Below are 26280 nucleotides of genomic sequence, written 5' to 3'. Positions count from 1 at the left end.
ATATTTGAAATGCCTAATTAGTTAAGTTTCAACTTCTCTACAGGATTTATTTTATAGTTTAAATATGAGGAACTGTGTATAGAGGTTTGATACTCTCTAGGAGTGTTTCATTCATTTCGTCTTAGGTACACCCCTGTAGTATGAAGAAGACACAATCCATCACATTAAGAATAAACCCTCCTTGCACTTACCTCGTCAATCCAGTCCGTGTAGGCGGAGACCCTGGTGAAAACGGTCGGCTTCTCATAAGTGTTGCAAAAGGGCACCACTGCGTAGCTTGCAATCCCGTGAACTTCCCACTTACCATCCACAAAGCAGTTCAGAGGGCCGCCTGAATCACCCTGAAGTAATAAAAGAGAAGCTGATAACACTTTTATAGTTCGACAAAAGGTGGGCCATCTTAATTTTGGGAATTTGATCGAAGCTGGGACAGCTTCAGCGCTGGTGGCACCTGGTGGTGAGCAGTCAAAATATCGAAAATAAAATATCGACCTACACTAATATCGAGTTTTAAATATCGAAGGGACAGAATATCGATATCAATAATATCTATGGACAAAATATCGACCCTAAGGTAAGTATTTTTATATCGATGTTAGTAATATCGAAGTTAGTAATATCGATATCAAATATATCGATGTTACTAATATTGATGTTAATAATATCGATATTTATATTATTGTTATGTATTTTATTATGTATTTAATATGCATCTGTTATATGTTTTTTGTTAAGTGTTTTACTGGTTTTAAAATATATGTATACAATTTTTATATGTTAATAATGGTTTTTTAAGTCAATTTTTTGTTTTAGTACTGTAGCGGGTTGTGGGTTTATAGGGGAATAGGGTGGGAAGTAATTTATTTATATGAAATTAATTATACATTTTTGGGAATTATAAATTAATTTTAATAAATTTTTGCGTTTAAGTTCTGTAGCGGGTTGTGGGTTTATAGGGGAATAGGGTGGGAAGTAATTTAATTGTAATTAAGTAATTTATTTTCATTTATTGGTATTGATAATTATATTATTGTTAATTAAGTATTAATTGGTAATTAATTTTTATTAATTGGTAATTCGTTTTTATTAATTGATTAATTGATAATTATGTTAAGTGTATTATTTTATTATTGGAGTGTGTTGTGCATTTATAGGGGAATAGTCTTGGAAGTAATTGAAATCTAATTAAGTAATTATTACATTTGTTGTTGGGTTTTGATAATTAATTAATTGGACATTAATTATTACTTGGTAAATATTTTAAATTATAAAATTTTGGTTATGAAAATTAATTTGTTGTTGATCAATCATTAATTGTGAATTAAATATGATTAAATATTATGTATTGATATTTCTAATTAATATATTAATAAGTAATTATGAATTGGTAATTAATGTTTCATTATTATTTTGTGGTATAGTTTTTAATTGGTCAATAGTTTTCAATTGGTAATTACTTTTTAATAATTCATATGTTTTTGTTATGAAAAATATTTTATTGTTTCATATTTATTATTTGGTAATTAATATATAATTATTTTTTATTGGTATTTATTATTAATTTGTTGGTAATTAATTATTCATTGGTAGTTAGGTTTGTAATAATTATTTATTGGTATTTGTAAATAATTTTGAGTTATTTAATAATTAAATCACTAATTATTTTAAATAATTATTTTATTTATAAGTATGTTATTTTTAACTTCTACGCTAGCCAACACTTTCCCTACTGTTGCACTCTCTGGAGTTGGAATAGTAATTTTGACCCTTACGCTATCCAACACTTTCCCTACTGTTGCACTCTGTGGAGTTGGAATAGTAATTTTTACCCCTACGCTATCCAACACTTTCCCTACTGTTGCACTCTCTGGAGTGGGAATAGTAATTTTTACCCCTATGCTATCCAACACTTTCCCTACTGTTGCACTCTCTGGAGTGGGAATAGTAATTTTTACCCCTTCGCTATCCAACACTTTCCGTACTGTTGCACTCTCTGGAGTGGGAATAGTAATTTTTACCCCTACGCTATCCAACACTTTCCCTAATGTTGCACTCTCTGGAGCGGAAATAGTAATTTTTACCCCTACGCTATCCAACACTTTCTCTACTGTTGCACTCTCTGGAGTTGGAGTAGTAATTTTTACCCCTACGCTATCCAACACTTTCCCTATTGTTGCACTGTCTGGAGTGGGAATTGTAATTTTTACCCCTACGCTATCCAACACTTTCCCTACTGTTGCACTCTCTCGAGTGGGAATAGTAATTGTTACCCCTACGCTATCCAACACTTTCCCTACTGTTGCACTCTCTGGAGTTGGAATAGTAATTTTTACCCCTACGCTATCCAACACTTTCCCTAATGTTGCACTCTCTGGAGTGGGAATAGTAATTTTTACCCCTACGCTATCCAACACTTTCTCTACTGTTGCACTCTCTGGAGTTGGAATAGTAATTTTTACCCCTACGCTATCCAACACTTTCCCTAATGTTGCACTCTCTGGAGCGGAAATAGTAATTTTTACCCCTACGCTATCCAACACTTTCTCTACTGTTGCACTCTCTGGAGTTGGAGTAGTAATTTTTACCCCTACGCTATCCAACACTTTCCCTATTGTTGCACTGTCTGGAGTGGGAATTGTAATTTTTACCCCTACGCTATCCAACACTTTCCCTACTGTTGCACTCTCTCGAGTGTGAATAGTAATTGTTACCCCTACGCTATCCAACACTTTCCCTACTGTTGCACTCTCTGGAGTTGGAATAGTAATTTTTACCCCTACGCTATCCAACACTTTCCCTAATGTTGCACTCTCTGGAGTGGGAATAGTAATTTTTACCCCTTCGCTATCCAACACTTTCCGTACTGTTGCACTCTCTGGAGTGGGAATAGTAATTTTTACCCCTATGCTATCCAACACTTTCCCTACTGTTGCACTCTCTGGAGTGGGAATAGTAATTTTTACCCCTTCGCTATCCAACACTTTCCGTACTGTTGCACTCTCTGGAGTGGGAATAGTAATTTTTACCCCTACGCTATCCAACACTTTCTCTACTGTTGCACTCTCTGGAGTTGGAATAGTAATTTTTACCCCTACGCTATCCAACACTTTCCCTAATGTTGCACTCTCTGGAGCGGAAATAGTAATTTTTACCCCTACGCTATCCAACACTTTCTCTACTGTTGCACTCTCTGGAGTTGGAGTAGTAATTTTTACCCCTACGCTATCCAACACTTTCCCTATTGTTGCACTGTCTGGAGTGGGAATTGTAATTTTTACCCCTACGCTATCCAACACTTTCCCTACTGTTGCACTCTCTCGAGTGTGAATAGTAATTGTTACCCCTACGCTATCCAACACTTTCCCTACTGTTGCACTCTCTGGAGTTGGAATAGTAATTTTTACCCCTACGCTATCCAACACTTTCCCTAATGTTGCACTCTCTGGAGTGGGAATAGTAATTTTTACCCCTACGCTATCCAACACTTTCTCTACTGTTGCACTCTCTGGAGTTGGAATAGTAATTTTTCCCCCTACGCTATCCAACACTTTCCCTATTGTTGCACTGTCTGGAGTGGGAATAGTAATTTTTACCCCTACGCTATCCTACACTTTCCCTACTGTTGCACTCTCTGGAGTTGGAATAGAAATTTTTACCCCTACGCTATCCAACACTTTCCCTAATGTTGCACTCTCTGGAGTGGGAATAGTAATTTTTACCCCTACGCTATCCAACACTTTCTCTACTGTTGCACTCTCTGGAGTTGGAATAGTAATTTTTCCCCCTACGCTATCCAACATTTTCCTTACTGTTGTTTTTTTTGGAGCTGGAGTAGTAGTTTTATTGTCTGTGCTATTTAATATTTTTTGTATTATTTTAGCTAATGTAATATATAATTAATTTTAACAATATTCAAATTAAATGTAATTTTTTTAATGTGTTATATATAATTATTTAATTTGTATTCATGTTATTGTTTGTGTATGATGTATTTGTAATTTATAATAATTTTTAAGTTATTAAAACAATAATTAAAACTGCTTAAGTATATATATATGTTTATGTTTAATTAATGTTTTATTAAATTATATATATGAATTATTAATTTTAAACATTATAAAATATATTTAATTATGTTTATTTTATTTATAAGTATTATTTGGTTTATTTTACTTTTTTTTATAATAAAAAATACCCTATATTTTAAAAAACTATATTTTTGACATTCTATATTTTATTTTCGATATTTTTGTACTTATCATGTTGTAGATAGGATGTCGATATTCTTGACATCGATATTTTTGCTCCGATATTTTTGTAGGTCGATTTTTTGACCTTCAATATTTTGTCAGTGATCCCACCTCGTACGACAATTTTTGGTGCCTCCACACCCCATGACTGCCTCCTCAGATTCTCTCACTACCACTGGACAAAAGTGCCCCTCATCTCTCCAATCATAAGTTATTCCTAAGCACTGTGCGCCCCCTTTCCCTTCGAGGTCAGAGCCCCCTCTACAGGTCAGCGCCCGGTGCGGCCGCAGTGGTCACACTGCCCTAAAGCTGGCCCTAATCGCAGGTGATGTCATACATTGAATTAACTCTTACATGTTGATGCTGCATAACCACCAGATAAGCCCCAACATTAAAAAGCTTCACACATTTAATTTGCCCTTTTTTGAGCAAGATTCACCTCATGCCTGTTTAGTTCAGGCCTCTCTTCAGCATATTAAAAAATACAAACATGCACTTACATAGACGGGGTTTTGGTATGCCCTTTTCATGCACTGCTCTGTCCAAGTGTCATTCATATTTGTCTCAGGCACAACAGTATATGCCTAGCGGGTCAGCCCATTTCAGCCATTGGCTGCTTTGCACTTTGAGTGACAGAACCGAGCATAATCGCATATGCACATTATGTTTAGACCTTACATGTGCCACCAGTCTCATGTATATGTTGAGTAGGATTGACAGAACAGGGACAGATTTCACTTTGAAACAGGCAGGGCCAATTGCAATTTGCTGGCTTCAAAGGATTTGGTCTACGCTTAGGCTTTGAGAGGAGAACAGATACCACCATACAGGCCCCTCCTCTTGCTTTGATGTTTCTAACTGAACTGAAGGGGGTCAGATGTGGGTTGCATTTTGGGATGAGGGCTGGATACAAAGGGATGTCCTACATATTCTGGATTGGGAGGACAGAGTTGTTTTCCCTTCATGCATACTTTATGACTTTGCAGGATATGAATTTTTGAGTCAAAGTAAGGCAAGTGTTTTGTAAGGTGTTTGGATCAAAATAATGCCTGTTTCCTATTGGCATTGAAGGAAATACACCCGAAATGGGGGTTATCATGGGTAATGGGCCTCCAGTGTCTGGAATATTCTGTCTCTTCGAGATCTGGAAAGCTCTAAGTTCATATTCCAGTGTTTGTGTGTGATAGGTGAAAGACCGAATCACTCTTCTGTTTTCCTTGTCTGGAGTGAAAAGATTGATCTACAACCTGCAGTCATGAGAGTCATGCCCCTTTTGGTTTTTCCAGTGTTACCTTTTGACTCAATGAGCTCTGCACACCTGGGTCGAGGAAGGCAAGGACCAACGGTAGACCACGTGTCTGCTCTCTTTGAGAGGTAAGGGCTAAACCCCAAGGACTGACGGCAAGATCTGCTAGACCCTGCTAAAAAATGATGTAAACTGCCTGGAGAACTGACAGTTCCCCTTTACGAAGTCAGTGCCTTGCATCCAGCTGTATAATGTGTGCAGTGAGACAATTAAAGTCGTTAGGTCAGAGCAAAACCAAAGATTGCATCACTGCCCAGCCTGACACGAGGATGCTAATCTGCTCAAAAGATGTGCTCCAGAGTGAATATTTATTGCAGCTCCAAGGCTGGTGTTTGACCCCATCACCAGTCCCATTGTTTCTCGGTGGCCCATCCTCTACTGGGACCCCTGTAGAATGAACCAAGAACGTTAAGCACTAAAATCAACCAAGAGCCATGGTAGATGCTAGGCCGGCAAGTGTGATCGCATTGTAGGCCTCATTTTCTCTCTGGTGACCCATCACCCACTGTAAGCCCCAGAGCTTGACCAAAACGAACTGGGCACGACCAGACAATCTCTGTGAGAAGCTAAATAAGACGTCTCTGCCTCCCGGAGTCCCTGTGTTTGTCCTAGTGTCCTGCATTGTAGCTGTGAGCTACATCCTACTCCAGAAGGCCATCAATGGCCGTTCCCTGAGGAGCAAGATCAGGTGCTTGTGCCACCCAAGTGGTGTAACAAAGGTCCCTGCATCCCCCGCAATGCGCACTGTACCCTGGCCTAAGAACTCATAAGTGAGTCCGGGTGGGGGGCCTCCATGTACTTTGCAGTGGGCCCATTCAGATTTTGTTACGCCACTGTGCCACCCATGAAGGCCTCTGATATCCTGAGGTGTTTGCGGCACTACTCTGGAACCACGTGGTGATATCCACAATGCCCACCTCTTTCCCCAATTCGGTGAACCATCTATTGACACAAGAAGAGCAGTGTCGGTCTACAAATGCCAACCACAGTCACTCCTATGAAGGAGATCTTGACAGTAAGTAACTGTGTTCCAAAATAGATGTTGTTCCCGACTATAATCTTGCAGTAATGTCATCTGTATCTTTGCTATGTGAACTCCCCCTGCAAATCAAAGTATTGTAGTTAAACTCAGTACATATTTCAAGGTCTTATAAATGCCATAAAACCTCTTATAGTTACTGAGTATATTATCTTCATATAAATAAAAACCTTACATCTTGTATGTAAAAGAACAACAGTGCTGATAAAAGCGCTGTCTGAACAAGAATTCTACTTCACAGCCCCCTCCAAGAGTAAGCCAAAACTGATCGGCTTCGCTACCCTACGAAAGTAAAAGCCGAAAAAGAAGGTACTTGGCAATTCAGTGAGCTCGCAGTAGTACCAGGTTCTTGAGTTTCCAAGGACAACAGCAATATTTGACACATGGATTGCCTAACTACCATTGGGCCACACAGGCTCCAAAGGAGTGACCTAGCAGCGTACTTAAAGGCATTCAGGTGGACTGAATGAATGATGAATTCTTTATTTGTGTGGTTACTTAAGACCATTACAAAATACAACGTTTAAAAAAAAACTTTTGAGAGTCGAAAAATAAATATATGTGCCGGGGATTATTAAAATCAGGTTTTTTTTAAGTTTTTTTGTTTGTTCTTTTTTTTTTTTTTTTAAACATGCGACGTAGGGATGGGATTTTAAGGCTGAAAGAGACCCGAGGTGAGTCAGTTGTTCAGCGATGGCCAGACCTCCGGGACTGTGTCCCTAACATTTAGGGGCCGCCGGGCTGTTCACTGGACTCAGCCTGTGGAGACTTGTCCTTCAATGTTGTACGGGTATGGTAAACAAATTTCCCCAAAGTTAGCCATGTGCTTCACAGTTTCCAGAGTGTAGAGCTGTTGGACCACCTCCTTTGCTGTGCAGGTGCCCAGTTGAAGAAGGATAGGTCTAAGATGGATTCCACGAACTAGCCGCAGGGCAGCAAAATAAGATATGTGCCAGAGACTCTCTTTTTTAGTTGCAGAGGTGACACTCTGTAATGCCCAACCATGCTTTCCCAGTTGGATATAATTCTTTTAGGGGGAGTGGATGTCTGGCTGCTAGAATCCGATATAGAGCTTGTCTCCCCACGGGCTGTGGGAGGTGGGGCTTGTGGCTAAGCAGAACGTGAGGGAGACATTGGGTTTCATGAAAGTCTCTGGCTGCCAAGGATTCCATGTCCAGACTGCGAGAGCGAAGGTGTAGTTGCTTTTTTATTGTTGTTTTGATGGTAGCGTAGTTGATTATACTAGGGTTCCAGTTCACTGTTGCAAGTTGCAGAGGATCTTTGGCTGTAGCAAGGCAGGCAGACCAAGGATTGCTTGGTTGTAGGAAAATGAATTTTATGACGGCCTTCATGATGTTCTCCGGAGCCGCAGGTGTTAAATAAAAATATTTCGCCAGGGCAGCCAGCTCGTCTAATTTTTGTTAGCTAAGATCGAATTCCAGGCGAATCAAGATATTTCTAGTGCAGGCTGGTAAATGGAATATCTTTTTGTACGCTGTGCAATGTTTTTTTCCCGCCCAAGTCCTGCGCAAACCTTCCTGGAAATGCCTGTTGCGCGTAGTTAAGGGACGGTAGTAATTTAGCCCTCAATACTCCTTGAATGGCTGTAGTTGTTGGACTATCTAAAATGGCATATCATTTACAGAGGGCATAGGTGACCATCTTTCCTTTCTGCCACAGTTTGTGGAGGTGGGCCCGTGGGCATCCCATTTGGCTAAGCCAGGTTCCAAGGTAGTTATAGGTTTGTACACAGTCCAGGTGGACTGGTGGCCTATTTAACAGGGCTTCCATGCAGGCCAGTGCCTCGAACAGACTTGTAGGGCTATAGCAAATATGTCACATTATGGGATCCTGACAAGTGACTGACCCCCAGCTTTAGTGACCTAACAGATAATCAGGCCTGTAAGAAATTCTCTTAATTTTCTTGTAGGCTAGACCTCCTTTGGAAAACCAGAAGATTTAGACCAGTCCCACTGAAAGGTGAAAAGGTCTGAGTGAGACTCAATCACGTCAGATGGGTTCTGCCCAAGTCCCATCATCCTTACACAGACTGTGGTCTGTCAGGAAAGCTCCCTGTATACTTTTCCCTCCTAACATCTGGGTGACAATGGCATACATGCCATACCTACCCACAGGAGCAGAAAGCTCAGCATAACCCAAGGGCTCAGTAGAGACAAACCCGTGTTTTGAACACCATTGGTAACATCAGTAGGTCTTACACTGCATCCAGACCTCACACCGTCTCCTCCGGCACACACCATGGTATCTAGGGCATTCGTACCCCACCAGTTGGGCTGAGAGCAGATGGAATGTTCAACCACTGGAAGCAAAGCCACTTGTAGTCTGTCAGGATATTCACCATACGCTGAAAGAGAAAAGTAACAGTGGAACTTGACACTTCAGGCAAACGCAAATATCGGCCAACTTCAACCATGTGGCAAGTAAACCCCAACTGAGCAAAAAGGTCTGACTTTGTGTTCATAGTTAAAAACTTTTGTGTGACCGGCACAAATATGTGCAAGATGAACATTTTATAAAGTGTTTTCTTTTAGAAATAAAAGTATTTGTAAGAGCATTGCTGGAACAGGAGCCTGTATCTTGTTAATAATTGTGATGAGAGATATTTTATAATTCTAATGAGGAGAGTGGTTTTCAAAAGCAGTTACTGAATTCACTGTGGGAAAGAAAATAGATTTTTCAAAACAATTTTATTGAGAATTGTCAGTAAAAGACCATTTCAAGGTTCAGTTCCAGCTTCCCACTGAAGGCATTGGGCTGCGATGCAAATAGGTGGCGCCTCTCACATAGTGCGTACACAATGTGGAAGTTGCGGAACTTTACTCATACACAACCACCCCATCCCCAAGGTGAGTAAGTGACATATTTAAAGTGTGTGGTTTCACCAAGACGTACCTATGTAATGAAGCAAAACACATTCAAAGAATACAATGGCAGTCCTTAAAGGAGTTTGATATGCAAGGCAAGAAAACAAGGAAAGCAACGCAGATTGTACATCAATGACTCTTGAAATACATCAACCAAAATATATTTTGCCATTATTCGTCAATCCCATGATAAATACTTCCCAAGTGCATTGCAGCCGGCAGACTCTTTCTATTTACTTCTCCTGCAGGGGCAGGAAACTGGTGCCAACACTTCAAGTTCCTACCAGGGTTGACTGCATGTGGTCATGGGACAAAAGAGGGAGCTCTCTGGGCCCGCAGAGCTCTTTAGCCCGTGGCCTCGGTTCCCCCCGATACTTTCGCGGCCTGTGCAGGTAAGCGTGGTGGGGCGGTGGAGCGGGCGGGGGGTAAGTCGAGAGATGACGGAACAATTTATTTATTTAATTTTACCTATTACGTTGTCTGTCGACTTCACACACCTTGCCGGAGACCCCTTTCCAAGGTCCAGCACATGGTGTGACCAATGGCGGCCCTTTGCTACATGCAGAGTCCACCAGACCAAGAAAGCATCCGGTCAAAAACAGTGACGAACAAAGAAGCAGTAACCAAAATGTCCCTGTGTGCTGTAATGTTTACAGAACGGTCCAGAGACAAAAAACATCACAACCAGGTGACAACATCCTTCCACCTTGGCAAAATCCTCTGTTTGTGAGTAAATCTTAAAATAGGTGTTGCAGAACAACACAAGAAAGTGTAACTGACAGGTGGTGGAACACTTCCAATACAGAGCTAGGACCAGTGTAGTATAGGGGTGGGGTGCTTAGAAACCAGAGACATCTTCCAATAATGTGCTGACACATCTCTATGAGTGACAAGTGTACCCCCAAAGAAGTCTTACTAAAAGACTCTAAGACAGGTAAGGCATTGGTTTGTAACCTTGGTGTTACTTGAGCATAATATTGAGTGTTAAATGGTCTAACTGTAGCAGTTTTATGTCAGTTCTCCCCAGCGGTCATAGCGATTATTGAAGCATGTTGACAATGCCTGTATTTCTCTCCCTATTTTTTTGCAGCCCTGCCAAGTACCACGCATCAGGGATTAAGCTGACATTTTAGTGCTGATGTCTGCATCACTGCACTGAAATGCATTAGTCACGCATACGGAGCTCCTTAGCACAGTGTGTGCATCATGAGTGTCAGACTTGACAGCCTTGGGGTGATCTTCCTTTAAACGTTTCGCCTGCCTGCCTCCAATTTTGATGAATTTGTGCTTCGGTTGGCCTTAGGACACTGTGCATTTTACCACTGCTGATCAGTGCTAAAGGGCTTGATCTCATTCTCCTAAGCATGGTTTGATTGCCATATCCATAATTGACATTTAATTTACCTATAATTCCCTAGTAGAGTGCACTACATGTGCCTAGGGCCTGTATATTAAATGCTACTAGTGGGCCTGCAGCACTGGTTGCGGCAACCACTGAAGTGGCCCTTTAAACATGTTTCAGTCCTGCCATTGCAGAGTCTGTGTGTGCAGTGTTAAACTGCCATGTTGACCTGGCAAGTTATACCTCTTGCCAGGCCCAAACTTTCTTTTTTTTTTAATACATATAGGTCACCTGTAGGGTAGGTCCTGGATCGATAATTTCATTTATATGTCCTGGTAGTGAAAAACTCTTACATTTGTTAATCACCACTACAAGCCCTATATTTCCCATAGGATAACATTGTGATTACCTTATTACATCTTATAAGATTAATTTCCAAATGGTAAAATATAACTTGTTCATGTTTGGTGCCTTGGACTTCTAATTTAAAATCCCAAATTATGGTGAAGTTGGATTTTAAATTACAATTCTGAAAATGTCACTATTAGAGAGTTGCCATTTTCTTGCATTAGCCACTTGGTGCCTGTAGCCTGCCTCTGGTTCCATGACTGGGTGTATTTGGCAGTTGGGCTTTGTTTACTTCACCTAGACAGCCACACACAATGGGAGCTTTGGTGTGACTGAGTGGGCTATCCTGACAGGATTGGAGGGAGGAGCTGGACCCAGCCTTACTTACACCTGATTAGGCTATGTTCTGTTTCCACGCCAAGAATTTCCTATCCCCCTGGTGTTAGTGTGGAGCTAGGGTTCACAGGGCAAGACATCTGTGTACTTTAAAGGCCAGTCTTTGAATTCTATTCCACTTCAAAGGCTCTACTGGGTATAAGTACTGGACCTCAAACACCAACACTTAAGTATACTTCTGACCTATGGATACCCTGTCAGGAAGAAGGACTGATGTGCTGCTGAAGGACTGCCACTCTGCTGGATTGCTGCTCTTGAAATACTGCTGCCCTCCTTGCCAGGGTGAGAGGACTGGACCGGCATCACCTGAACCCAGAACCCAGAGTGACCCCAACGGCTAGTTGGCTGGCCGGCTGATCGGAAGCTTCAGGGATATAACAGCTTCCAAAAACGTTGCATCTGCACCTGGACTCTGACATCTGTGAGTCTACCCAGCCAAATTGTGCCACCCCAGTCCTGCACCCTTGGAAGTGGGCCTAAGGTGCTTACCAGCAGAACCGATGCAGCTTCTCTGTTGAGCGGTGCATCCTCCAGCTGAACCCATGCACCTCCTCAGCTGAGCGGCACATCCTCGAGCAGAACAGATACATCGCTGTATTGGATCTGGCACAAAAGTTCCACATCGTCCTTGCTTCTTTGGTACCGACTCATTGCCAACGCTGCAGCGCATCTCTGACCCAGGTCCTCACATCTCTCATTAACGGCATCTCAACGACGATGACGAAACTCCAAATTGCAGCTTCACAGTTCATCGGAACCAACATATCACCTCAGCTGCGCGACTCTTCTTCGCCTCTGATCCACACAACTCTCCACAACCACGATTTAATGTACTTTGTTCAACAGGCCTAACCTGGTCCCTGTGGCCGGCCTGTGCTCCATGGCGGTCAGCCTGAAAATGTGACTTTGACCCAGTCCGGTGCGACCAGAAATCCCTAGTTGGCGCTTTGTACTTTTTGGCAAGATTTTACCTTAAAACTTTAGAATTCTGTATCATTGGATTCCACAGTTTTTACTGTTTGAAGTGTTGCACAAATATTTTACAAATTGCCTCTATAATTAGCCTGACTGCTCTGTGCCAAATTACCAGAGGATGAGCACAGGTTAATTTAGGATTTGCCTGCCTCTTACCCTGACTAGGACGGTGGCTGCTGATTGACCGGGCTCATACCCCAGTCAACCAGTAACCCAGCTTCTAACAATGCTGCTTTTCCCAAACAAATGTAGCCATGAATGTCCACTCAATCTGTGCATTGTGTGCCTGAAAAGCAATTTTTCTGGCCAACTGGTCAGACACTTTATGAGCGTTTCTTTTGCTTTGTTCAGAGACCTGTAAATCCCTTATTAGGTCCAGAGCTGCTAAATTTCCATTATAAGTGAAAGGTATAGGTAATTTTACAATAGAACTGGTTTCTATGTCTCAAGATACCTGCCGACCCTTCCCACCCAGCCCATGAACATCACCATCATCCAAACGTGGATGAGGTATCCTTGAGTCTTCGTCTTCTTGTTACCCAGCCCTCATTTCAACTAGCACTTCAACAAGGGGATCCTTGACTTCGGCATGCTCACCAGAGTCTCCGGCATTATCTTCCACTATGCAGACCCCCGCATGCACTTCCCGGTGGAGACCGGCCTCTCCGAGGTATGTGACTCATGTTTTCAGTAGCACAAGCTACAGCCGACGTCTCCCTGCATACAGGAAGTTGTTATGGCAAGTGCATTAACTCATCGAGGTGTTAGCGGGGGCTGTCAGGTTGGTGAATTCCTTGACAGTGTTGAAGAGTTTTTTTCCATATTGGAGCAGGAATCGAGCTTGATCACGAGGGCTACTTTCCTGTCTTATTTCATCTGTGCATTCTCCCCTGCGCCAGCACACAAACAGCAGCTGTGCGCCAACGCAGACACCCTTGCGTCATGTTGCAAGGGTACCTGCATTGCGGGGGTGATTGTGTTTGTGTAGGAAGGGACACCCTCAGGCACAAACACAATCACTGATGACATTTCCTCTTTCTATGTGTGCTGCAGAATGCAGGATGAATAGAAAAAGGAAAAATCGAGGAGAAATGAAAGTATTTCTCCTCGCTTCATCACTCCTACACCTCCCCTGGGGAGGAGTAGGAATTTGACGCATTCACAGGTTTGCAATTCCTCGTAAATCTGGGAATGCTTCAGATTCCATGGGTTTTGTGTGGGAACACCCACAGCAACCCCCAAGAAACGCTACTTCCACACAGTTCTCTGCGTGAAAGGGGTAGATACTTACAAGGCATGAAAAGCGATGTAAAGTGACTATGTGTGGCCTTGTAAATATGCTACGGTGCATTGCGCCACCGGAGCGCCAAAAAAGTGATGGGGTGGCTGTGCCTGCCAGGGCCTCGTAAATGAGGCCCATAGAATCTGTTATCAGCACCGAAGGTCCGGTTTTAATACCTGTGCCATGCATTAACACAATGCTGTGGCTTGTTACTGTATACCTAGAGATAATTACAATATTTATAATGAGGACTGGGCTCTGTTACTGAGGGGTGCTGGTTTGAGGTGGGTAGGAATGGTGTTGGGAGATTGATGGTCGAGAACAAAGTCCATTTAAATCTGCTTTAAATCTCCTTCATTTCCGTCTTTCTGTCCTGTTTTTGGGATAGGTGTTTGGACCCATGTTTAAGGTAGTTGGGGTGACAGGTATACTTGCGGTAAAGGTCTGTGTCTTTTTGGGAGGGGGTTGAGTCTGTGTGTAATCTGCAAGTTACACTTTCAAACAACGCAGCTCAGGTTATTCGTTTAATGTGTATTCATCTTGCAGGGAACGAAGGAGTGCTTGATACAATCATCTGTGTACAGAGAATGAATGGTGTTTATGTCTTCATTGTCATGATTGATGTGTGGCAATATCCATTTCAATGCAGCTGTAAAAGACAAATTGTCAGCATCCCAAGAAATAGTCTCCCCTGATGCCTGACTTTGAAGCCAGGTTTAATTTTCGGGTGACATTTAAAAATGTAGAGGTGTTAAGGGATCAATGGGATTCTGACTGCTCCAGCAGCCAATGCAGTGTAAGCTTCACAGCCAAACAGAAACAAGGACACATATTCTACAACTATTTTGTTGGTCTTTCATCTTTAGGTAACTGCATACAAAATAGCCATACACCTATATGAATGATTATAAGTCATACAAGTTAAAGAAATTGATTGGAAATACATTCTTTTGGATTTAGATTATGAAACCTCGATTGGTTAATGTAATCACTGCAGAGGTTTTGCTTGTAACCGGAGAGAAACAGAATTGTGCCCTGGTTAACTAACTTCTGTACTATAGTGCTATGAGCTCGAAGCCTGCAACTTTAATCTCTGTAAACATGCGCATTGTTGTAAAATTGTATTGCCTATTGCACACAGCATAACATAGGCTGCCCCAAACGAGCAGAGATTTTGTGTTTGTTATAAAGCAACTATTAATCTTCCATTTGGGTGTTTTGCAGTAGTTTCAAGATCTTTCTAAAGCTTCTCATTGCTTTAAAGTGAGTAATTTCAATTTATCTTTTTCTATGCACTTCATTGCTTGATTTTACTTGTGAGAAAGTTTGACTCTAAGTGTCTTACATTTGGGAGTTGAATGGCACTGATAAGTACATTGAAACCAGGGAAATGTCACACATAAGTAATGTGCAAACTTGGTAGCTATGTTTTAGTTGTCCTTGTGACATCACTCACTAGCCAGAGCATAGGTATCAAATGTACAAAGCATGCAGGCATCTCAGAGGGGGAGATGCAGACGAACATTACCATCTCCGATGCCTCCGCAGCAGATAGAAAATATACAGTTCTCCGGAGCAAGCAAATAAATTATCTCAACATTACTTGTTGTTCCTTTTCTGCCCAAAATGACCAAAACCATTGAATGGCTATCTCAAAGGACAGGGCAGAACCTTCTATGTATTGAAACAGGAGAGCGTGATACAGGTAATCAAAGGCTGCTGACAGGCCTAACATATTGTGCTGTGGCCGTGCCTCGACAGCCTAGACCAGATAATTATACAAGACAATCACAAATCTGTATCCCTTTCATCTTTGGGGCAGACAGGCACTTGTGCAGGAAACCCAATCTTTCTCTAGAATCTTGGGGCCTTCCATGTGGAAAAACCACAAGGGCCGCACATTGTTCAGTACAGTGGTGTCTTAGTTAGGATTCTTTTGCAGAGTGTACATACAGACCTTTGCAGAGACTGAGACACCGCCCTTCAACTTAGCAGAAGATTGGCCATATTAGTCATTAAAGCTGCAACCGTTTCTCCATGCTTTCATTTATTGCAATAACTGGCAGGTCTGCCAGAGAGACTGAAGCACCTACATCACTCATGACATAGTCAGTGACGTCAGTGATGACATCATTGATGACAACTCAAATGACATCACTGATGACATCATCCACAGGCCCACTCAAACCCCCATACAACCTCTCATACACACAAGCACACACACACTTACATATATACCCATTCAAAGACCCTTAAAACTATTGACACACTCACTCATACAGCCACTCACATAACCACTCACTCACCCATACAGACACTCACACTCAGCCCCATACAGCTACTCACACATCCACAAAACTACTCCCACTCATAGACCCATACAGCCACATAATCGCTCACTTACCCATTCACACACCCACACAGCCACTCACACACCCATTCAGCCACTCACACAGCCACTCACTCAGCCATACAGCTACTAACATAGCTACTCACTCACCCATACAGCCACTCACACATCTATCCACTCATCTCCAAAACCACTTACATACCCATTCACCATTAAATACAATCACTAACATGCCCAATCACTCATCCATACAACCACTCACACAAATACTTACTGTGCAAAATAGCCACTCAAACACCCACCTACTTACCCATACGCCCAAACAGCCACTGACTAACTCGTGCATCCACTTACACACCCAGTCACTCGCCCATTGAGCCATTCAAACAGCCACTCAGTCACCCATACAGACACTCACACACAGACTCACACACCCATACAGACACTCACACAGTCACTCACTCACCCATACAGCTCCTCACACACCCACTTATTCACCCATACAGCTACTCACACACCCACTTATCCACCCAAACAGCCACTCACACCCAAACAGCCACTCCGACTCCCACTCTTACATTGATTCAGACAGTCACAGTGCCACTCAGAGGACCTTTATTAGAAATAGTATCACTCAGTAGTACAAAAAAATTGTATTTTAACTTATGCTGTAGTTTAGTATATATCTAACGTTTATGGAACACTTGCACTCACTGTATGATGCCATCAGTGATGTCATCAGTGATGTCATTTGAGATGTCATCAGTGATGTCCCTGACCATGTCATGAGTGATGTAATATGTGAGGTCATAAGCAGTGCATTGCGGGGTTGTAAGTTATAGTTAGCTCAGGTAACTATAATTGCTGAGTTTCACTTGTTTTGAATGAGTGAAATCGGAACCTAACTAGAACGTCCATGTAACCTTTGTTTTTTTCAGTGAATATACACATATATATATATATATATATATAAATATACACACATATATGATCTCCACCAAACTCCCACAGCTGCTAGCTGCAAAATGGGACACGGACACCAGTTGAGTGCATTTTCTTTGTGTATTTGCTTTTGCTCTGCATGGCTTGATGGCGCGTTTCGCCCACTTCCTGGGCTTGTTCACATGACGAGACTGAAATCTGTCAATGCCTATATACACACCATACACCATGTGATAACCTTGTGACACCGTGATAATAGAAAACAAACTCCACTAATATTGTAGTTTTACATAAACCCGCATTGAAATCAATATTATTAGCCTTGTAATAGTAAAAAATGTACAGGGAATGCTACCAGCTAGTTGCATAAATAATATCTAGCAACCTGGAACATATAAATAACCTAAAGTGCTATAGTATAATTATAGATACATCTAAAGTGCAGAGTGTAATCATATTAACGTTGATATTTTGTGCAAAGATATGCCATGTACAAATACCGCAAAGTCATATTTGTTAAAGGTTCATAAAGTAGTTATTCCTACTAGGATATCCTAACACCCCTACTATTGAATGAATCATGCCCCCACATTGCATTTCATCTGGGTCAATGTAGTTTATAATCACGCTTCGCTTTAACTGACCAGGCTATTACTGCATAGTGCAAATTAATGCAATGTGCAAATCTAGCAATAAAGTGCATAGTGCAAACAATTTCTTATTACGGCATAATGCTTGAAATTGATTGTGAATAAGCGACAAAACCGCATTAGAGGAAACGCTCATAAGATAAATACATTAGTGCTGGGCAAAATTATGGCTAAAACCAACTTCTAAAAACATAGCGGGGTTTATAATTTAAAAACCTATGACTTAACAATTACAAAAAACAAGGCACTGTTCATATAAACCTATAGCATTTGTTACATAATCTATTGTCCTCTTTTGGTATGAATATTCCTGTTCCCTTGTTTATAATCCCTTAAATTAATAAAACACAATGCTACTGAAATGTTGTGAAGTAAAACCTTAAGGTGAATTACCATTGTCATTCATATATATGTGGAAACTCTGTTGAAACCTCCTAAAAGTGCTAAAGTGCTGGTGCGAATAATAAAATGTGCCAAAGAAAACTAAAATCAGTTTAATTAAAAACAGACGGGAATTGTTATCGACATTTTCATCACAGAATCAAATTTTGTACTATTAGAGACATTCAGGTCTAGCAGAGAGGTAATTTAAGTGATAATGTAATAAAGAGATAAAATTAATTTTAAATTTAATTCTCTCGATAAATAAATGTAAAGTTCTTCCCCATTGTTTAATCCATTTGGGGTTCTGGTGTCCAGTTCTAGTATAAATTTTGACTCCAATTGTCTGAAAAATTTCTCCCTTTTTCCACCTTGTCCCATAGGGGGCACAGCAGCGATGACAAAGTATATATATTTAGATAGATAGATATATCATTGATCAAAGACTCTTTTCCAGTTCCGAAAAAGAGAACAGCACTCGCGATGGCGGGTTACCGATGCTTAATTACGGCGCAACAAACGCGTTTCGGAAGACTCCTTCAGTGTTTACACACCACACTGAGAAGCGCCATATTTAAATGTTATTTGATTCAAGGAATTAGCATTAAAATGGAACATTTTCATTTCGCCGTTTTTGGGCGCCATTTGGAGGTATTCATATTTGCATAATGGTACTTTTCACAGTCAGATAACATTCATATTATTTCCTGGCATTGCGCATAAACAGTTAATTGTTTTATCACTAATTCCGCCGTGTATTGGCACCTTTAGCTGTTATACCCATGCATCTGAAAATGAATTCTCTCATACTAGGCGCCAGGCATATTGCTCAGACAGAGAGCACAAGAAATTGCAATGCGATCAAATCACAGCAAATATTCACAATTAATGTAGCCCATTTGCCGTGTATCGGCTTTGAAAATATACAATTCGGACTACTCTGTCCCACAGTCGCCCTTCATCAAGGTCCTCATCAATAGGAATACATAGAACATCTGAATGACAATAATATGAATTTAAGGTTCACATGGGAGAATAGTTCAGTGGCAGAGAATTATCTTGGCCTTAGGGATTGCGTGCAGGAAGGGGAGCTGGTCACAGCATTAAATCGTAAACCGATGGCAGGTAATTCAACATTGCATGCCGCAAGTAGCCACCCTCCCAGACTGATAAACAGCATTCCCTATGGAGAATTCCTTAGGATGAAATAAAACTGCTCCAGAAACTGATTTCAAATCAGCAGCCAGGGAGAGCATCTGTAGGTTTGTGGCCCGACCATGAGTGATCCGGAATAATGGTGCAAAGGAATGATATATATATATATATATTCACTTAAAAAACCATAGGTTTCACACATGTTATAGTTAGGTGGATATTTCACTCGTAAAAACCAATGAAATTCCCCCGTTATAGTTAGTTCAGATAACTATAACTCGCGCGACCGCCACTCTATCACAAGGATGATGTCATCAGTGATGTCAAGAGTGATGCCACTGACCATGTCATGAGTGATGTAATATGTGACGTCATGAGCAGAGGATTGCGGGCGCGCGAGTTATAGTTATCTGAACTAACTATAACGGGGGAATTTCATTGGTTTTTTACGAGTGAAATATCCACCTAACTATAACATGTGTGAAACCTATGGTTTTTTAAGTGAATTTGCAAGGTTTTTTAAATGCTAATTCCTAACTATAACGTGTGTGAAACCTATGGTTTTTTCAGTGAATTTGTACGTTTTTTTAAATGCTAACTCATGTATGTATTATTTTTTTTTTATATATTTATTTTTCAATAAACTACGTATTAAAATTTTTATGGTTTTTCACGGTGCGCGCACGGTGCGCGCACCCCCGCGATTAAAAAAAAAAAATGTAATTTTTTTTCTGCCTTCGGGGTCCTTCAGGGACCCCCTGACAAAGGTCAGGGGGTCAGGAACTCTCTACCCTGCCCCCTTTTCACGTTCGCCACCTTCCTTTTCCACTCTCGCACTGAAAACAAACAAAATGGTGGCCGACACTTCCTGATTTCGACGATTCGAATGTTGACTGACATGTAGCAACCAATCAGAATTACGCTCGCGCACGTTAGGGTGCGCGCACCGTGCGCGCACGGTGCGCGGCTATAGATATGTATGTGCTTTTAAATGCAATTTTCTCTGGAAATACTGAACAGATTGACTCCATATATGCAAAAGGCACTTCCCTGACCTGAGGACTACCTCTCTACCAAATTTCAAGTAATTCTGTTCAGCCGTTCGGGCTGTACCTTCGACTAAAGGTCCTATGGGAAAATGCATGGGGAAAACGCGTTTTGGGACACCCCTTTTTTCTCGGCCCCCGCTTGACGAATCCCCCCGAGACTTTCAGGGTAGGAGCTAAGCGGATCGCCCCATTAGTTTTGAAAATTTCGTGAGGATTCGTCAACCGGCGCCAAAGTTATTCAAAATAGAATTTTCAGATTTCCTATGGAAACAAGGTCCTAACTATAACTATCTACTGGCGACCGCCAGTAGATAATATATATCCCTCTATATATATATATATATCTTTCCCAAATTTGGTGTGATTCCGTTCAGCAGTTTGGGCTGTAGCTGCGTCAAAAGGTCCTGTGGGAAAATGCATGGGGAAAACGCGTTTTGGGACCCCCCCTTTTTTCTCGGCCCCCACTTGGCGAATCACCGTGAAATTTTCAGGATAGGACCGGACCGGAGCTGGCCAAAAGTTCATGAAGATTTGTCAATCGGCGCCAACGTTATTCCAAATAGAATGTTGCGGATTTCCTATGGAAAATAGGTCCTAACTAGATCTACCTACTGGCGACCGCCAGTAGGATATATATATATATATATATATATATATATATATATATATATATATAATATATATAGAATCCTCCCTCACACAACGAGATCGTAGTCGCATGAAAGCAAATGGCAGCCAGGGCCCAATTTCAATCAGCGTGTTTATTCTCTGTTTTGCAGCAGAAAGAAAACGCGATTATCTTTTTGCTGCAAAAAAGAGAATAAACACGCTGATTGAAATTGGGCCCTGGCTGCCTTTTGCATTTATGTAACTACGATCAGTCTTGTGTGGAGGGATCCTGTATGAATATTAAGGGGCCTGCCACCCCGCCTAGGGCCTCCGTCAATAGGGAGAGGAAATTGGCACCCACACGAGGAATATATTATATATATATATATATATATACACACACACACACACACACACACACACACACACACACACACACGCATGTGTACAGCGGCAGCTCCTCCGCTATGGCAGGGGAGCCTGGCCCCCCCACAGCAGCTGCAAAACTTGGAAAATAAAACAATAATTAACCATGTTTATCATCGTTTTATTTTTCTCCTACCTTGTAATCTTGGGGGTGGTATCACAGGGTGACGGGCACTGAGGGGGATGGTGGACACTGCCTTCAGTGCGCATGATGGTTTGGCCAGCTGTGTGAGGCCAGCGAAACAGTCATGAGCACTAAAGCTGTCTCCAACCCGAGCTGCATTGCCAGGTTAGAGACAGCAGGCTCCCAGTCTCACTGGGAGCAGTGGCGGCTCGCACAGGGAGTGCTGCGGGGCGGTGGGATGGGGCGGGGGGAGGAGCAATGTGGGGTAGTAGTGGACTCCGACAGAGGGCAGAAATTAGTAAGGTAAATAAATGAATAAATAAATAAAACTATTTACTTTGCACGCTGCATCGCCAGCTGTGCATCATTCTGGGAAAAGGGCAGGAAGATGTAGCATACCACTAATGTATATGGGGCGGTTCCAAAGAGGTGGGACTTGTAGGCAAGTTTACATACTTCTGGTTTTTTAAAAGTTTAGAACACGATCTCCGGTCTCAACAGCAGATGATTAGAAAGAACCACCTCATCACACTACATGAGATTTTGTGCTCAATAAAAGCAAGCATGCAAACACCTCCATCAAGGATTACAGGTAACTTTTCAGTGGAAATGCAGAGAAAACACACTTGCTGTGCCTTGGCCATGCGTACGAAGTTAGGATGATTAGTACCTTACCGAAGCTGAGCTTCAATTCAGGCACCTGCTTTGTTTGTATCTGTAAGTACTTCCCCTTGAGGTTTTATTCCTGTGAAATGAGCATCGTGCCAGAATGAATCCTCCCCAGCGTATTTATCCAAGAATACACCACAGTTTTGTGCAATGCCTCTACCCAACTGGAGTACTTTCTACTGGCAAATTAGTAAGTGATACCTTGGCTGGGTAAATGTATAGTGCATCTCCTGCACTACAGCTGCGTAAGGGACGCCGATGAAATGTCTCCAGTGACCTTGTGTGTCTGTAAATTTGCCAATGTGATTTTTCCTCAAGAGTCTTCACCAGATATCTTTACAAAGTGAAACTGCAGGGAAAACACACTTGGATGTTTTGTACTTTAAAGAAGTAAGTGCTTCTTTGTTTGGTGGAGATGCAATCGTATTCCTAGGCATCAAGACCCTGTCTCCAAAATCAGTAGGAAACATGCTCTGAGGGCTGCACGTGGCCCCTTCCCTCTTTTAAAAAAAAAAAGAAAAAAAGGAATTGGCCTCAGGGAGGTGGTGGTCCCTGGGGCCTGCGGGTCCACCAGCCCCCACTAAATTTAACAAATAACCCCGGGGAGGTGGCATTTCCCAAGCCCTGCAGGGGTCTGCGCGCCCCTTGCCTAATATTTTTTAAAAAGCCCTGGGGAGTTGGTGGTCTATAACTACAACGTCCCTGTAACCTTTGTTTTTTCAGTGAATATATATACGTATATGTGTATATGTGTGTATATATATATATATATATATATATATATATATATATATATATATATATATATATATATATCCACAGGAAAACTGCTCTCACACTAAGGCCAACAGCTGTTCCTTCCCCCGAGGCCAGCCAGTGAACAAGGGAAAAAGATTTCCAGAAATGCGTTTGGCAACATGGCTTTTTATTTTTGAAAGACTTTCACTTGGGAAGACATTACCCGTTTGCTGCTGCCTGCCTGAATAAAGATGGTAAAAATTTACTTCGTGTGAGGCGCCTTACTGTGAGAGCAGTTTTCCTGTGGATATATATATATTACCTACTGGCGGTCGCCAGTAGGTAGTTATAGTTAGGACCACGTTTCCATAGGAAATCCGCAACATTCTATTTTGAATAACTTTGGCGCCGGTCGACGAATCCTCGCGAATTTTTCAAAATAGGTGGGGCGCTACGCTCCGCTCCTACCCTGAAAGTCTCGGGGGGATTCGTCAAGCGGGGGCTGAGATAAAAGGGGGGTCCCAAAACGCGTTTTTTCCATGCATTTTTCCATAGGACCTTTAGACAGGGCTACAGCCCGAACGGCTGAACAGAATTACTAGAAATTTGGCAGAGAGGTAGTCCTCAGGTCAAGGAAGTGCCTTTTGTAGGTTTGGTGTAAATCTGTTCAGTAGATTCTGAGAAAATAGCCTTTAAATCAATATATATATCTGAGCCAGCTTACGGTGCGCTTACGGTACGCTTACCGTACGCGTACGGTGGCGTGCGCGAGCGCGATTCTGATTGGCTCTTAGATCTTAGTAAACATTCGAATCGGCCGAAACCAGGAAGCGGCGGCCGCCATTTTCTCTCTCGCACTGAGAGTGATTTCTAAAATATAAAGCCCAAAAACATGTAAAGGGGCTGTTTAGACAGCTCCCACACACATAGCCACGTTGAGGGAGTCCCCAAAGATCCCCCAAGACCAAAAACTGATTTTTTTTTTTTTCGGTAAATTCGCCGATTACGCTTACCGTAAAAATTTTTTCAAAAATATCCCCACTCTCTCCACCCCGTGTACAATTGGTGCCCGCAGGTCACCAATTGTGCATGGCTTATTCAAACTGAGATAAACTAAAATATTTAAAAAAAAAAAAATAAAATAAAAAATTATCCACACTCTCTCCACCCCGTGTGGAAACGGTGCCCGAAGGGCACCATTTGTGCATGGCTTCTAAAACATACGAAAATTTAAAATATTACCTTTCAAAACGAAGTGCATCATATGTCCTCCAAGTGCGCACGGTGCGCGAAGCGCATCGTGCGTACATGGCCCATCTAGCGTAACGTGGGCACGCGGTGCGCGTAGCGCACCGCGTGCCCACCGTGCGTGCACGGCACTAACTGCGTAAAGTGGGCGCGCGGTGCGCGGTGCGCGAAGCGCACCGCGTGCTCACTGTGCGCGCACGGTGCGCGAAGCGCACCGTGCGCGCACGGAACGAACTGCGTTAAGTGGGCGCGCACGCCACGAATGGCGTAAAGTAACTTAGCATTTAAAAAACCGTACAAATTCACTGAAAAAACCATAGGTTTCACACACGTTATAGTTAGGAATTAGCATTTAAAAAACCTTGCAAATTCACTGAAAAAACCATAGGTTTCACACATGTTATAGTTAGCGGAAATTTTACTGATAAAAAACCAATGAAATTCCCCCGTTATAGTTAGTGCAGGCAACTATAACTCACGCGACCGCAATCTTCTGCTGATGACATATGTGTCTTTATGAAAAAAAAATATTTGTAATATATGTATAGCTAAAAATGTATGGAAGAAGACATGGGCAAATAAGTGTCTAAATACAGTATTAGCATCAGCAGAGGATTGCGGTCGCGTGAGTTATAGTTGCCTGCACTAACTATAACGGGGGAATTTCATTGGTTTTTTATCAGTAAAATTTCCGCTAACTATAACATGTGTGAAACCTATGGTTTTTTCAGTGAATATATATATATATTCACTGAAAAAACCATGGGTTTCACACACGTTATAGTTAGGAATTAGCATTTAAAAAACCTTAGAAATTCAATGAAAAAACCAAAGGTTTCACACATGTTATAGTTAGCTGGACATTTCACTCGTAAAAAACCATTGAAATTCCCCCGTTATAGTTAGTTCAGCTAACTATAACTCGCGCGCCCGCAATGCACTGCTGATGACGTCACATATTACATCACTCATGACATGGTCAGTGACATCACTCATGACATCACTGATGACATCTCAAATGACATCACTGATGACATCACTGATGACATCATCCAGTGAATGTGTGTTTTTCTGAAAATTAAATATGTTTTATATATGTATATCTCAAGGTCGATGGAAGAATAAATGGGTATATAAGTGTCTAAATGGATGATTTGTTTTTGAAAAATTGATTGTGTAACTGACTGATTAAGTGTATCATAGTGAATACATGGCTTAGTGAGTAATGTTTAAATATGTAAATATCTGTATCAGTCTCTCACTTTGTGTATAAGTGGCTGCATGGGTTGGTGAGTAGCTACATGGGTGTCTATATAGGTTATTAGTTGGTTTTTTGAGTATCAGTCTGAGTGTCTGCATGGTTTGGTGGGGGGTATTACGTAGTGCATAGGTGCATGAATGAGTGACTCACTGTTTGTATGTGTTGAACACAGCATGTGTGCAGGACTGTATGGGTGGATGAGTGTGTGTATGGGTGTGTTAGTGAGTGAATGACTGTCTCAATAGTGTCTTTATGAGTAACTACATATGTTTTAAACTAGTATATGTGACTATTGGTGTATATATGTGAGTATATGTGAGAGTGAGAGATTGAAAGAGTTCCTGTATGAATAAGTATGTGTTTCTATAAGTGATTGTTTAAAAGACTAAGTATGTGTAAGTTTCCGTAGAAGTAAGTGTGGTGGTGTGTGTATAACTGTATATGCAAGTAAATGTATGTTTGATTCTTTATTAGCATGAGTGACTATGTGTGTGAGTAACTCTATGGATGAGTGGCATTGTGTAACAGGATGTATAGGTGCATGAGTACATATGATGAGTGAGTACATGTATGAGTGACTGTATAGGACTGTTGGTGAATGAGTGTATGTGTATGTGGATCTTAGAATTACTGAAGAGGTTGTTGTAACTGGTATTGGTATGTCCATTGTTTTGAAAATTTTAGTCTCTATTTTTGAATGTGTGTATCAAAGGTTATATTAGGGTGAGAGGAGGTCTGCCACTCTATCACAAGGATGATGTCATTTGAGATGTCATCAGTGATGTCATGAGTGATGTCACTGACCATGTCATGAGTGATGTAATATGTGACGTCATCAGCAGTGCATTGCGGGCG

General features: G+C 41.6%; 1 protein-coding gene across 1 annotated transcript in view; it reads right to left on the bottom strand.

The window, feature by feature from the left end:
- Window positions 1-26280, bottom strand: part of LOC146789729 (chymotrypsin-like elastase family member 1) — a 127803-nt gene that overhangs the window by 9382 nt on the left and 92141 nt on the right. The window contains exons 6-7 of the mRNA XM_085632060.1: window positions 8815-8960; window positions 192-341 (exon numbers count right to left, since the gene is read on the bottom strand). Coding sequence (XP_085488186.1) covers window positions 192-341; window positions 8815-8960 — 296 coding nt within the window. The remainder of the gene's footprint in view (window positions 1-191; window positions 342-8814; window positions 8961-26280) is intronic.

This window comes from Triturus cristatus, chromosome 10 (genome assembly GCF_964204655.1).
Source record: "Triturus cristatus chromosome 10, aTriCri1.1, whole genome shotgun sequence".
Lineage (NCBI taxonomy): Eukaryota > Metazoa > Chordata > Amphibia > Caudata > Salamandridae > Triturus > Triturus cristatus.
This window is presented reverse-complemented; position numbering and strand designations above follow the sequence as displayed.